The sequence below is a fragment of the Pristiophorus japonicus genome, chromosome 3, assembly GCF_044704955.1.
Source record: "Pristiophorus japonicus isolate sPriJap1 chromosome 3, sPriJap1.hap1, whole genome shotgun sequence".
Lineage (NCBI taxonomy): Eukaryota > Metazoa > Chordata > Chondrichthyes > Pristiophoridae > Pristiophorus > Pristiophorus japonicus.
In genome coordinates this window covers 7597353-7610574 of record NC_091979.1, presented here as the reverse complement: position 1 = coordinate 7610574, position 13222 = coordinate 7597353, and the positions used below count along the sequence as shown (strand labels likewise).

At 48.3% G+C, this 13222-nt stretch overlaps 1 protein-coding gene across 2 annotated transcripts in view; it reads right to left on the bottom strand.

Moving 5' to 3' along the window:
• Positions 1 to 13222, bottom strand: part of ercc3 (excision repair cross-complementation group 3) — a 69055-nt gene that overhangs the window by 31474 nt on the left and 24359 nt on the right. For both annotated transcript variants that reach the window (XM_070875162.1, XM_070875163.1), the window contains 2 exons: positions 3748 to 3797; positions 1925 to 2066 (listed from right to left, as the gene is read on the bottom strand). In XM_070875162.1, the coding sequence (XP_070731263.1) occupies positions 1925 to 2066; positions 3748 to 3797 (192 nt within the window). The remainder of the gene's footprint in view (positions 1 to 1924; positions 2067 to 3747; positions 3798 to 13222) is intronic.

The window sequence follows — 13222 nt, the reverse complement described above, 5'->3', positions numbered from 1 at the left end:
TCTGTATCTAACCCCCTGTACCTGCCCTGGGAGTGTTTGATGGGACAGTGTAGAGGGAGCTTTACTCTGTATCTAACCCCCTGTACCTGCCCTGGGAGTGTTTGATGGGACAGTGTAGAGGGAGCTTTACTCTGTATCTAACACCCTGTACCTGCCCTGGGAGTGTTTGATGGGACAGTGTAGAGGGAGCTTTACTCTGTATCTAACCCCGTGTTGTACCTGCCCTGGTAGTGTTTGATGGGACAGTGTAGGGGGAGCTTTACTCTGTATCTAACCCTGTGCTGTACCTGCCCTGGGAGTGTTTGATGGGACAGTTTAGAGGGAGCTTTACTCTGTATCTAACCCCGTGAAAGTTGACATGCAGGTACAGCAGGCGGTGAAGAAGGCAAATGGCATGTTGGCCTTCATAGCTCGGGGATTTGAGTAGAGGAGCAGGGAGGCCTTACTGCAATTGTACAGGGCCTTGGTGAGGCCTCACCTGGAATATTGTGTTCAGTTTTGGTCTCCTAATCTAAGGAAGGACATTCTTGCTTTTGAGGGAGTGCAGCGAAGGTTCACCAGACTGATTCCAGGGATGGCTGGACTGACATATGAGGAGAGACTGCATCAACTGGGCCTTTATACACTGGAGTTTAGAAGAATGAGAGGGGATCTCATAGAAACGTATAAGATTCTGACGGGACGGGACAGGTTAGATGCGGGAAGAATGTTCCCGATGCTGGGGAAGTCCAGAACCAGGGGACACAGTCTTAGGATAAGGGGTAGGCCATTGAGGACTGAGATGAGAAGAAATTTCTTCACTCAGAGTTATTAACCTGTGGAATTCCCTGCCGCAGAGTGTTGTTGATGCCAGTTCATTGGATATATTCAAGAGGGAGTTAGATATGGCCCTTACGGCTAAAAGGATCAAGGGGTATGGAGAGAAAGCGGGAAAGGGGTACTGAGGTGAATGATCAGCCATGATCATATTGAATGGTGGTGCAGGGTCGAATGGCCTCTCCTGCACCTATTTTCTATGTTTCTATGAGACAGTGTAGAGGGAGCTTTACTCAGTATCTAACCCCCTGTACTTGCTTGCCGTGGGAGTGTTTGATGGGACACTGTAGAGGGAGCTTTACTCTGTATCTAACCCGCGCTGTACCTGCCCTGGGAGTATTTGATGGGACAGTGTAGAGGGAGCTTTACTCTGTATCGAACCCGTGCTGTACCTGCCCTGGGAGTGTTTGATGGGACAATGTAGAGGGAGCTTTATCCTGTATCTAACCCCGCGCTGTACCTGCCCTGGGAGTGTTTGATGGGACAGTGTAGAGGGAGCTTTACTCTGTATCTAACCCCGTGCTGTACCTGCCCTGGGAGTGTTTGATGGGACAAGTGTAGAGGGAGCTTTACTCTGTATCTAACCCCGTGCTGTACCTGCCCTGGGAGTGTTTGATGGGACAGTGTAGAGGGAGCTTTACTCTGTATCTAACCCCGTGCTGTACCTGCCCTGGGAGTGTTTGATGGGACAGTGTAGAGGGAGCTTTACTCTGTATCTAACCCCCTGTACCTGCCCTGAGAGTGTTTGATGGGACAGTGTAGAGGGAGCTTTACTCTGTATCTAACCCCGTGCTGTACCTGCCCTGGGAGTGTTTGATGGGACAGTGTCGAGGGAGCTTTACTCTGTATCTAACCCCCTGTACCTGCCCTGGGAGTGTTTGATGGGACAGTGTCGAGGGAGCTCTACTCTGTATCTAACCCCATGCCGAGGAGGGATCCAGGGATGCAGCGTAAAAGTTGGCAGATGGGCTTGTCGGGCCAAGTGGTCTTTCCCAGAGATGTTGTGTGTTCGGAAGAAGCTATTATGAGACTAGAATGCTCGGTCTCTATCCCCCAGCACTGCAGATTTACACCTCCACCCGAGTTATACCAACATGCGCTCACTCACCAGCATGGCAGATTTACTTGAGATTGTGCCCATGATGAGTTCAGTCTCGTCACCTTCTGCTGTCCGCAGACGACACTGCTTGATGATCTTGTCCTGCAGCACCTTCTGGATCACGTCAGGATGTGTGCTCTCCACAAAGTACCTGCGGGGAAGATAGTCTCAGTCAAACCACACTATGCGATCATGGCTAGAGCTCACACAGTCAACCACACACCACCTCCTGCCTTGAACAGGATAACTCGGCACAGCATCAGAGCAACATGCAGAGTAACTTCAGGTCGCTTCCTCCTGAACAGGCGCATTACAGGACGGATCGGGAACGTCGAAAACCCACATCCCAACAAGGTACAGGCAAAAACACAGCTGCATACTGACGGGAATCAAACTGGAATTTGGTCGAGTCTGGGAAGAAACTGCACTTTTACTGGTGGGAAAATAGAACTTTTCAGCATCAAACGCTCCCAGGGCAGGTACAGGGGGTTAGATACAGAGTAAAGCTCCCTCTACACTGTCCCATCAAACACTCCCAGGGCAGGTACAGGGGGTTAGATACAGAGTAAAGCTCCCTCTACACTGTCCCATCAAACACTCCCAGGGCAGGTACAGCACGGGTTAGATACAGAGTAAAGCTCCCTCTACACTGTCCCATCAAACACTCCCAGGGCAGGTACAGGGGGTTAGATACAGAGTAAAGCTCCCTCTACACTGTCCCATCAAACACTCCCAGGGCAGGTACAGCACGGGTTAGATACAGAGTAAAAGTCCCTCTACAGTGTCCCATCAAACACTCCCAGGGCAGGTACAGCACGGGCTAGATACAGAGTAAAGCTCCCTCTACACTGTCCCATCAAACACTCCCAGGGCAGGTACAGCACGGGGTTAGATACAGAGTATAGTGTAGTCACTATTGCAATGTAGGAAACGCAGCACTAATTTGCACACAGCAAGCTCCCACAAACAGCAGTGAGGTAAATGACGGATAATCTGATTTTGGTGAAGTTCACAGAGGGATAAATGTTGGCCAGAACACCAGAGAGAACTCCCCTGCTCGCATTCAAATCGAGCTGTGGCAAATTTTACATCCCCCTCAGGGGACAGATGTGGCATCGGTTTATTGTGTCAGCCAAAAGACAACCCCTCGACAGTGCGGCGCTCCCTCAGTACTGCCCCTCCGACAGTGCGGCGCTCCCTCAGTATTGCCCCTCCGACAGTGCGGCACTCCCTCAGTACTGCCCCTCCGACAGTGCGGCGCTCCCTCAGTACTGCCCCTCCAACAGTGTGGCACTCCCTCAGTACTGCCCCTCCGACAGTGCGCCGCTCCCTCAGTACTGCCCCTCCAACAGTGTGGCACTCCCTCAGTACTGCCCCTCCGACAGTGCGCCGCTCCCTCAGTACTGCACTCGAATGTCAGCCTAGATTATGGGCTCAAGTCCTGCATTGAAGCTTCAGCTCCTCAACTTTTGACTCAGAGGAGAACATGCTCCCAACTGAGCCACTGCTAACACTCTGAGAGGAGTAGACGATCCCATCGCAGTTCTTGAAGTGGAGCGAGGACTTGGCCAACATTCATCCTTCGACCAAAAGCACAATATACAGATTACCTGCTCGTGCATTCACTTGCTGTCTGTGGGAGCCAGCTGTGCGCAAATTGGCTGGCGCGTATTTTCTGCATTACAACAGTGACTGCACTTCATTGGCTGTGAGGCGCTTTGTGACATCCCGAGAACCTGATCATGGTGCTCTATAAATACAAGTGCTTCTCCAAAACTCAACATACTACTGAACAAGCTGAGAAACAGTACGATATCCAGCACTTTCCCTACCTGTTGTGTTTCAGGACCAACTTTACCTTCCCGTAACTAACCGTGCAGAGCTGTTGGAACAAACACACTATTAACACTCAAAGCACAGTCATTATGCAGTCAGTGTTCATTATTTTCCTCTTCTCCCAAGAGATGAAGGAATCCTAGTCTGAGGGAGGGTCTCCAGCAACACCCTCTCTGTGGGAGAAGCATCCGTCCTTTACTGGGTGCCTCAAATCGCTGGAAAAATACCACCAATGATGTCTCCGCAAGATCCTACAAATCCCCTGGGAGGACAGACGTACCAATGTCAGCGTCCTCGACCAGGCCAACATCACCAGCATCGAAGCACTGACCGCACTTGACCAACTCCGCTGGGCAGGCCACATTGTCCGCATGCAGACACAAGACTCCCAAAGCAAGCGCTCTACTCGGAACTCCTTCACGGCAAACGAGCCAAAGATGGGGAGTGAAAACATTACAAGGACTCCCTCAAAGCCTCCCTGATAAAGTGCAACATCTCCACCGACAACTGGAAGTCCCTGGGCAAAGACCGCCCTAAGTGGAGGAAGTGCATCCGGGAGGGCGGTGAGCACCTTGACTCTCGTCGCCGAGAGCATGCAGAAACCAAGCGCAGGCAGCGGAAGGAGCGTGCGGCAAACCAGTCCCACCCTCCCTTTCCCTCAACGGCTGTCTGTCCCACCTGTGACAGGGACTGTGGCTCTCGTATTGGACTGTTCAGCCACATAAGGACTAACTTTTAGAGTGGAAGCAAATCTTCCTCGATTCCGAGGGACTGCATATGATGATGATGATGCCTGCTGTACATGGAACCCACTATGAGATAATTACTATGGGCTCCACCATTGTCGGCCGTGCCTTCAGCTGCCGAAGCCCAAGTTCTGGGGTCCCCTGCGGTCATTCCCCTCCAAAACAGATACATCGCCTTGGGTGCTGTTGGGGGGGGGGGGGGGGGAATGACTCACCAGGAGAGGGCAGCAGCAGCCAAGTTCATGGCACCGTAGCTGGCTCTGCTGCACAGGAGGGCAGGAAAAAGAGTGGGAGAGCGATAGTGGTCGGGGATTCTATTGTAAGGGGAATAGATAGACGTTTCTGCGGCCGCAATCGAGACTCCAGGATAGTATGTTGCCTCCCTGGTACAAGGGTCAAGCATGTCTCGGAGCGGGTGCAGGACATTCTGAAAAGGGAGGGTGAACAGCCAGTTGTCGTGGTGCACATTGGTACCAACGACATAGGTAAAAAACGGGATGAGGTCCTACAAGCTGAATTTAGGGAGCTAGGAGTCAAATTAAAAAGCAGGACCTCAAATGTAGTAATCTCACGATTGTTACCAGTGCCACGTGCTAGTCAGAGTAGGAATTGCATGATAGTTAACATAAGAACATAAGAATTAGGAACAGGAGTAGGCCATCTAGCCCCTCGAGCCTGCTCCGCCATTCAACAAGATCATGGCTGATCTGGCCGTGGACTCAGCTCCACTTACCCGCCTGCTCCCCATAACCCTTAATTCCCTTATTGGTTAAAAATCTATCTATCTGTGATTTGAATACATTCAATGAGCTAGCCTTAACTGCTTCCTTGGGCAGAGAATTCCACAGATTCACAACCCTCTGGGAGAAGAAATTCCTTCTCAACTCGGTTTTAAATTGACTCCCCCGTATTTTGAGGCTATGCCCCCTAGTTCTAGTCTCCCCGACCAGTGGAAGCAACCTCTCTGCCTCTATCTTGTCTATCCCTTTCATTATTTTAAATGTTTTAAAAGATCATCCCTCATCCTTCTGAACTCCAACGAGTAAAGACCCAGTCTATTTAATCTATCATCATAAGGTAGCCTCCTCATCTCCGGAATCAGCCTAGTGAATCATCTCTGTACCCCCTCCAAGGCTAGTATATCCTTCCTTAAGTAAGGTGACCAAAACTGCACGCAGTACTCTAGGTGCAGCCTCACCAATACCCTATACAGTTGCAGAAGGACCTCCCTGCTTTTGAGCTCCATCCCTCTCGCAATGAAGGCCAACATTCCATTCGCCTTCCTGATTACCTGCTGCACCTGCAAACTAACTTTTTGGGATGAATACATGGCTTGAGGAGAAGTTCAGAAGGGAGGAATTCAAATTCCTGGGACATTGGAACCGGTTCTGGGGGAGGTGGGACCAGTACAAGCCGGACAGTCTGCAACTGGGCAGGACCGGAACCAAAGTCCTAGGGGGAGTGTTTGCTAGTGCTGTTGTGGAGGAGTTAAACTAATATGGCAGGGGGATGGGAACCTATGCAGGGAGACAGAGGGAAGCAGAATGGGGACAGAAGCAAAAGATAGAAAGAAGAAAAGTAAAAGTGGAGGGCAGAGAAACACAAGGCAAAAATCAAAAAAGGCCACATTTCAGCAACATTCTAAAGGGGCAAAGTGTGTTAAAAAGACAAGCCTGAAGGCACTGTGCCTCAATGCAAGGAGTATTCGTAATAAGGTGGACGAATTAACTGCGCAGATAGCAGTTAACGGATATGATGTAATTGGCATCACGGAGACATGGCTCCAGGGTGACCAAGGCTGGGAACTCAACATCCAGGGGTATTCAGCATTTAGGAAGGATAGACAGAAAGGAAAAGGAGGTGGGATAGCGTTGCTGGTTAAAGAGGAAATTAACGCAATTGTAAGGAAGGACATTAGCTTGGGTGATGTGGAATCTATATGGGTGGAGCTGCAGAACACCAAAGGGCAGAAAACGCTAGTGGGAGTTGTGTACAGACCACCAAACAGTAGTAGTGAGGTTGGGGACAGCATCAAACAAGAAATTAGGGATGCGTGCAATAAAGGTACAGCAGTTATCGTGGGCGACTTTAATCTACATATAGATTGGGCTAACCAAACTAGGGTAGCAATACGGTGGAGGAGGATTTCCTGGAGTGTATTAGGGATGGTTTTCTAGACCAATATGTCGAGGAACCAACTAGAGAGCTGGCCAGCCTAGACTGGGTGTTGTGTAATGAGAAAGGACTAATTAGCAATCTTCTTGTGCGAGGCCCATTCAGGAAGAGCGATCATAATATGGTAGAATTCTGTATTAAGATGGAGAGTGACACAGTTAAGTCAGAGACTAGGGTCCTGAACTTAAGGAAAGGTAACTTCGATGGTATGAGACGTGAATTGGCTAGAATAGACTGGCGAATGATACTTAAAGGGTTGACGGTGGATAGGCAATGGCAAACATTTAAAGATCACATGGATGAACTTCAACAAGTATACATCCCTGTCTGGAGTAAAAATAAAATGGGGAAGGTGGCTCAACCGTGGCTAACAAGGGAAATTAAGGATAGTGTTAAATCCAAGAAAGAGGCATATAAATTGGCCAGAAATAGCAGCAAACCTGAGAGCTGGAAGAAATTTAGAATTCAGCAGAGGAGGACAAAGGGTTTCATTAGGAGTGGGAAAATAAAGTATGAGAGGAAGCTTGCTGGGAACATAAAAACTGACTGCAAAAGCTTCTCTCGATATGTGAAGATAAAAAGATTAGTGAAGACAAATGTAGGTCCCTTGCAGTCAGAATCAGGTGAATTTATAATGGGGAACAAAGAAATGACAGACCAATTGAACAAATACTTTGGTTCTGTCTTCACTAAGGAAGACACAAATAACCTTCCAGAAATACTAGGGGACCGAGGGTCTAGTGAGAAGGAGGAACTGAAGAAAATCCTTTCTAGTTAGGAAATTGTGTTAGGGAAATTGATGGGATTGAAGGCAGGCAGATAAATCCCTAGGGCCTGATAGTCTGCATCCCAGAGTACTTAAGGAAGTGGCCCTAGAAATAGTGGATGCATTAGTGATCACTGTCTATCGACTCTAGATCAGTCCCTATGGGCTGGAGGGTAGCTAATGTAACATCACTTACAGGAGGGAGAGAGAAAACAGAGAATTATAGACCTGTTAGCCTGACATCAGTAGTGGGGAAAATGATGGAATCAATTATTAAAGATGAAATAGCAGCGCATTTGGAAAGCAGTGACAGGATCGGTCCAAGTTAGCATGGATTTATGAAAGGGAAATCATGCTTGACAAATCTTCTAGAATTTTTTGAGGATGTAACTAGTAGAGTGAACAAGGAAGAACCAGTGGATGTGGTGTATTTGGACTTTCAAAAAGCTTTTGACAAGGTCCCACACAAGAGATTAGTGTTCAAAATTAAAGCACATGGTATTGGGGGTAATGTACTGACGTATACAGGGCCTTGGTAAGGCCTCACCTGGAATATTGTGTCTAATATTCTGCCTTTACGTTTTTGCCACCAAAGTGGATAACCTCACATTTATCCACATTATACTGCATCTGCCATGCATTTGCCCACTCACCTAACCTGTCCAAGTCACCCTGCAGCCTCTTAGCATCCCCCTCACAGCTCACACCGCCACCCAGCTTAGTGTCATCTGCAAACTTGGAGATATTACACTCAATTCCTTCATCTAAATGGCTGCAGATTAGGAAAAGCCGCTCTTTAAAAGCACCCTGTCACCTGCCCCTAATATCTCACGTGGCTTTGTGTCAAATCGTGTTTGATGAACGCTCCTGTGAAGCGTCTTGGGACCAAAGTTCTCTCCCATTATTTTTTTGCGCGCTGTCCCTTTAACTGGCTGTGCGGCGGATTAAACATTTTGCGCGCTTGCAGTTTCTTACACGTAAAAGCTGGTGAACGGTCTGCGCAGGACCACCAGACCGCTGCATGACCGCCCGGTTTAGCGGGAACACTGCTTGGGATGTTTTACTATGTTATAGGGTGCTATATCAATGCAAGTCTTTGTTGGAAACAAATATTGGTCCGAGGATCTAATAATTGCTGACAGGGGTCCCTCTGTGAGCTCCTGTACATGTACAATATGCAATGGGCACAAGGTCAGAAGGACATGGTAGCCTAGTGGTTCTGGTAGTATGCAGGTACAGCAAGTGATCAGGAAGACAAATGGAATGTTGGCCTTTATTGCAAGGGGGATGGAGTATAAAAGCAGAGAAGTCCTGCTACAACTGTACAGGGTATTGGTGAGGCCACACCTGGAGTACTGCGTACAGTTTTGGTCTCCATATTTAAGGAAGGATATACTTGCATTGGAGGCTGTTTCGAGAAGGTTCACTCGGTTGATTCCAGAGATGAGGGGGTTGACATGAAGATAGATTGAGTAGGTTGGGCCTATACACATTGGAGTTCGGAAGAATGAGAGGTAATCTTATTGAAACTTAAAGATATTGAGGGGCCTCGATAAGGTGGATGTAGAGAGGATATTTCCATTCATTGGGGAAACTAAAATCAGGGGACATAGTCTCAGAATAAGGGGCCGCCCATTTAAAACTGAGATGAGGAGGAATTTCTTCTCTCGGAGGGTTGTAAATCTGTGGAATTCTCTGCCCCAGAGAGCTGTGGAGGCTGGGTCATTGAATATATTTAAGACAGAGATAGACAGATTTTTGAGCAATAAGGGAGTAAAGGGTTATGGGGAGCGGGCAGGGAAGTGGATCTGAGTCCATGATCAGATCACCTCTGATCTTGCTGAATGGCGGAGCAGGCTCGAGGGGCTAAATCACCTACTCCTGCTCCTATTTTTTATGACTCGCAATCCGTGTGGTGGCTGGTGTGCAACGGCCACCGCACGTTAAAAAAAATCCACGCACAGGCATCTTCCACCCTTCAACATGCAGTTCGGGGCCTGGAATATTAGGTCCTTCATTGAAACACCTGTGAACTCATCCCTTTTTGGTGTGAAAGCAAGTCATCCTCGTTTCGAGGGACCGCCTCTGATGATGGGTGTTCAAACCGCACCACGGGAAGTTGGGACACTGAATGTATTAAATCTGGTGATTTGTGAGCAAGCATGAAGCTATCGGATCGCCACAAAAACCCAACTGGTGCACGAACTGTGGAAGTATAGGCCATTATGTACTGTCGATTTTCTGCAGGAAAGAAGCTAGTCACCCCAATTGTGTTACAATAGGCCAGGTGCAGGCTACTAATGAATCGGCCGGACATTAGCAAAACAATGGGCATCGAATTTAGCTGATTACATTAGACTTACTGACATGATCACCTCAGACTTACCGGGAGCCAACTCGACAGTTTTGGTTGGAACAGAACGGGCAGAAGAAAGGTATAAATATAGACAGGTTTGGACCGTCCATCATGAGAACCTAGGAGCAACACTCGATAGAAGTAGGTGCCAGGGAAGAGACCCTTGACGGAACAGTGTTAGTACGGACCGGACCTATTGGGTAACTATAAAGTATAAGGACTGAGTCTTGTACTTCTTCTGTATTAAATGAACATTAACGGTACTACCATTATCGAGTGTGTCATTTGAAATTGAACTCAAAAACCGTCACAGGCAACTACTCGTCACACGACTAGCGAAATTGCCGTTCGCACAACACGAACATAGAAACATAGAAAATAGGTGCAGGAGTAGGCCATTCGGCCCTTCGAGCCTGCACCGCCATTCAATGAGTTCATGGCTGAACATGCAACTTCAGTACCCCATTCCTGCTTTCGAACATTCTTCAGAGAAGGTAACCTTCACCCCTTACCCTGTCTGGCCTACACGTGACTCAGTCTCTCACTACGTACATAGAATCAGAGAATGATAAGAGCACAGAAGGAGGCTATTTGGTCCATCTTGCCTGTGCCGACTCTCTGAAAGAACTATTCAATTAATCCCACTCCCCCTGCTGTTATCCCGTATGCCTGAAGTTTTTTCCTCTTCAAGTATTTATCCAATTCGCTTTTGAAAGTGACTATCGAATCTGCAACCACCACCCTTTCAGGCAGCGCGTCCCAGATCACAACAACTCCGGAGGTGGTGGACCTGAGCAGGAGCAGAGCTGGGAGCTGAGTGGGGATAAAGAGCGCGACAAGAGCAGGCCCGAGACCAGAGGCGGCGGACCCGAGCTGGGAGCAACTCAACACAGATAGAATTTGAAAGAGCGACACAGAGTTAAAAAACCTAAAGTGACATCAGCACAGGGGAAGAAGCTGATTGGTGAGTAGCTGGTGAGTGTTTTTTTAAGTTTTAAGTTTATTTCTGCTAAGTTGGTTAATAATCTATTAAATAGAGGCATGGCAGGGCACCTCAGTTCTGTGGAACGCGCATACTGTGCCATGTGGAGACTCCAGGACGCTTCCCGTGTTCTGGACAACCACGTGTGCAGGAAGTGTCATCGGCTGGAGGAGCTCGAGCTCCGGGTTTCGGAGCGTGACCAGCAGCTGGCGTCACTGTGGTGGATCCGCGAGCTACGTGGATCGCACGTTTCAGGAGATGGACACCCCGCAGTTTAAGAGTGTGCAGGCAAAGAGAGAATGGGTGACCGCCAGATAGAAGAGGAGGAACAGGCAAGTAGTGCAGGCGTCCAGAGTGCATCTTGCTCGCTAACCGGTATTCGGTGAGGGCAATGGTTCCTCTGGGGAGTGCAGCCAGAGTCAAGTCCACGGCACCACGGGTGGCTCAGCTGCACAGAGGGAGGGGGGGGGCAGATCGGGAAGGCAATAGTGATAGGGGATTCAATAGTTTGGGGATCAGACAGGAGTTTCTGCGGCCGCAGACATGATTCCAGAATGGTATATTGCCTCCCTGGTGCCAGGGTCAAGGATGTCATTGAGCAGCTGTAGAACACTGAGGGTGACCAGCCAGAGGTCGTGGTCCATATCGGTATCAACAACATAGGTAGAAAGAGAGATGAGGCCCTGCAGGCAGATTTTAGGGAACGAGGAAAGAGATTAAAAAGCAGGACCTCAAAAGGTAGTAATCTCCGGATTTCTCCCGGTGCCACGCGCGAGTGAGCGTAGAAATAGGGGGATAAAGTGGATGAATGCGTGGCTGGAGAAATTGTGCAGAATGGAGGGACATTCAGACCAGTTCTGGGGGAGGTGGGACCTGTGCAGACCGGACGGGTTGCACCTCAACAGAGCCAGGATCAATATCCTCACAGGCTTGGGGGGGGGGGGGGGGGGGCGATGCTAGTGCTGTTGGGGCGGGTTTAAACTAATATGGCAGGGGGATGGGCACCAGGATGTAGCATTAGAAAGGAGAAACAAGGTGCACAAAGGATTGGAAGAGGCAGATAGCACTATAGTAAGAGATAGTACAGTATTAGGTGGGATCAGACTAAGAGAAAATACAAGGTGTTTAAGTTAGGTTTACAGTGCATGTGTGAGAATGCACGAAGTGTGGTAAATAAGGTTGGTGAGCTGCAGGTGCAAACAGACATGTGGGAATATGATGTTGTGACAATAATGGAGATCTGGCTCAAAAAAGGTCAGGATTGGGTACTAAATATTCCTGGATATAAGGTGTTCAGGAAAGAAAGGAGATGGGGTGGCAGTATTGATTGAGGGGAATATGAGAGAGAGAGGATGTCCTGGAGGGGTCAAGGACACAATCTATTTGGTTGGAGTTGAGAAACAATAGAGGTGCCATTACAATATCAGGTGTATTCTATAGGCCGCCGATTCTGCAGGGAAATTACAAGGAGATGTGAGAACTATAGAGTAGTGATGATGGGGGACTTCAACTCTCCTATTATAGACTGGGATTGTAATAGGGTAAAGTGCAGAGAGGGAGAAGAATTTCTGACGTGTGTTCAGGAGAACTTTCTGGATCAGTATGTTTCTGGCCCAACGAGGAAGGAGGCATTGCTGGATCTGGTTCTGGGGAATGAGGTAGATCAAATGGAGCAAGTGGTAGTAGAGGAACAGTGAGGGAACAGTGACCACAGTATCATAAGGTTTAGACTAGCTATGGAAAAGGACAGGGAGCAATCTAGAGTCAAAATACTTAATTAGAGGAAAGCAAATTTCAGTGGGTTGAGAATGGATCGGGGCCGGGTAAATTGGAATTCAAGATTGTCAGGCAAAAGTGTAATCGAACAATGGGCTGCCTTTAAAGAGGAGATGGTTCGGGCACAGTCGAGGTACATCCCCACGAGGGGGAAAGGTAGGGCAGATAAAGTCAGAGCTCCCTGGATGATAAGAGAGGTAGAGAGTCAGAAGAAACAGAAAAATGTCAGGTTGAGAATACGTGAGAACCAGGCTGAACATAGAAAGTTCAGAGGGGAAGTGAAAAAGGAAATAAGAGGGGGAAAGGGAGAATGTGAGAATAGACTGGCAGCTAACATAAAAGGGAATCCAAAAGTCTTCTATAGGCAAATAAAAAGTAAATGGGTAGGAAGAGGAGGGGTGAGGCTAATTAAGGACCAAAAAGGAGACCTATGAATGGAGGCAGAGAGCTTGGATGAGGTACTAAATGAGTACCTTGCATCCGTCTTCACCAAGGAAGATGATGCTAAAGTCATCGTGAAAGAGGAGATAGTTGAGATATTGGATGGGATAAAAATTGATAAAGAGGAGGTGCTAGAACGGTTGGCTGTACTTAAAGTAGATAAGTCTCCATGACCGGATGGGATGCATCCTAGGATGCTGAGGGAAGTAAAGGTGGAAATTGCAGAGGT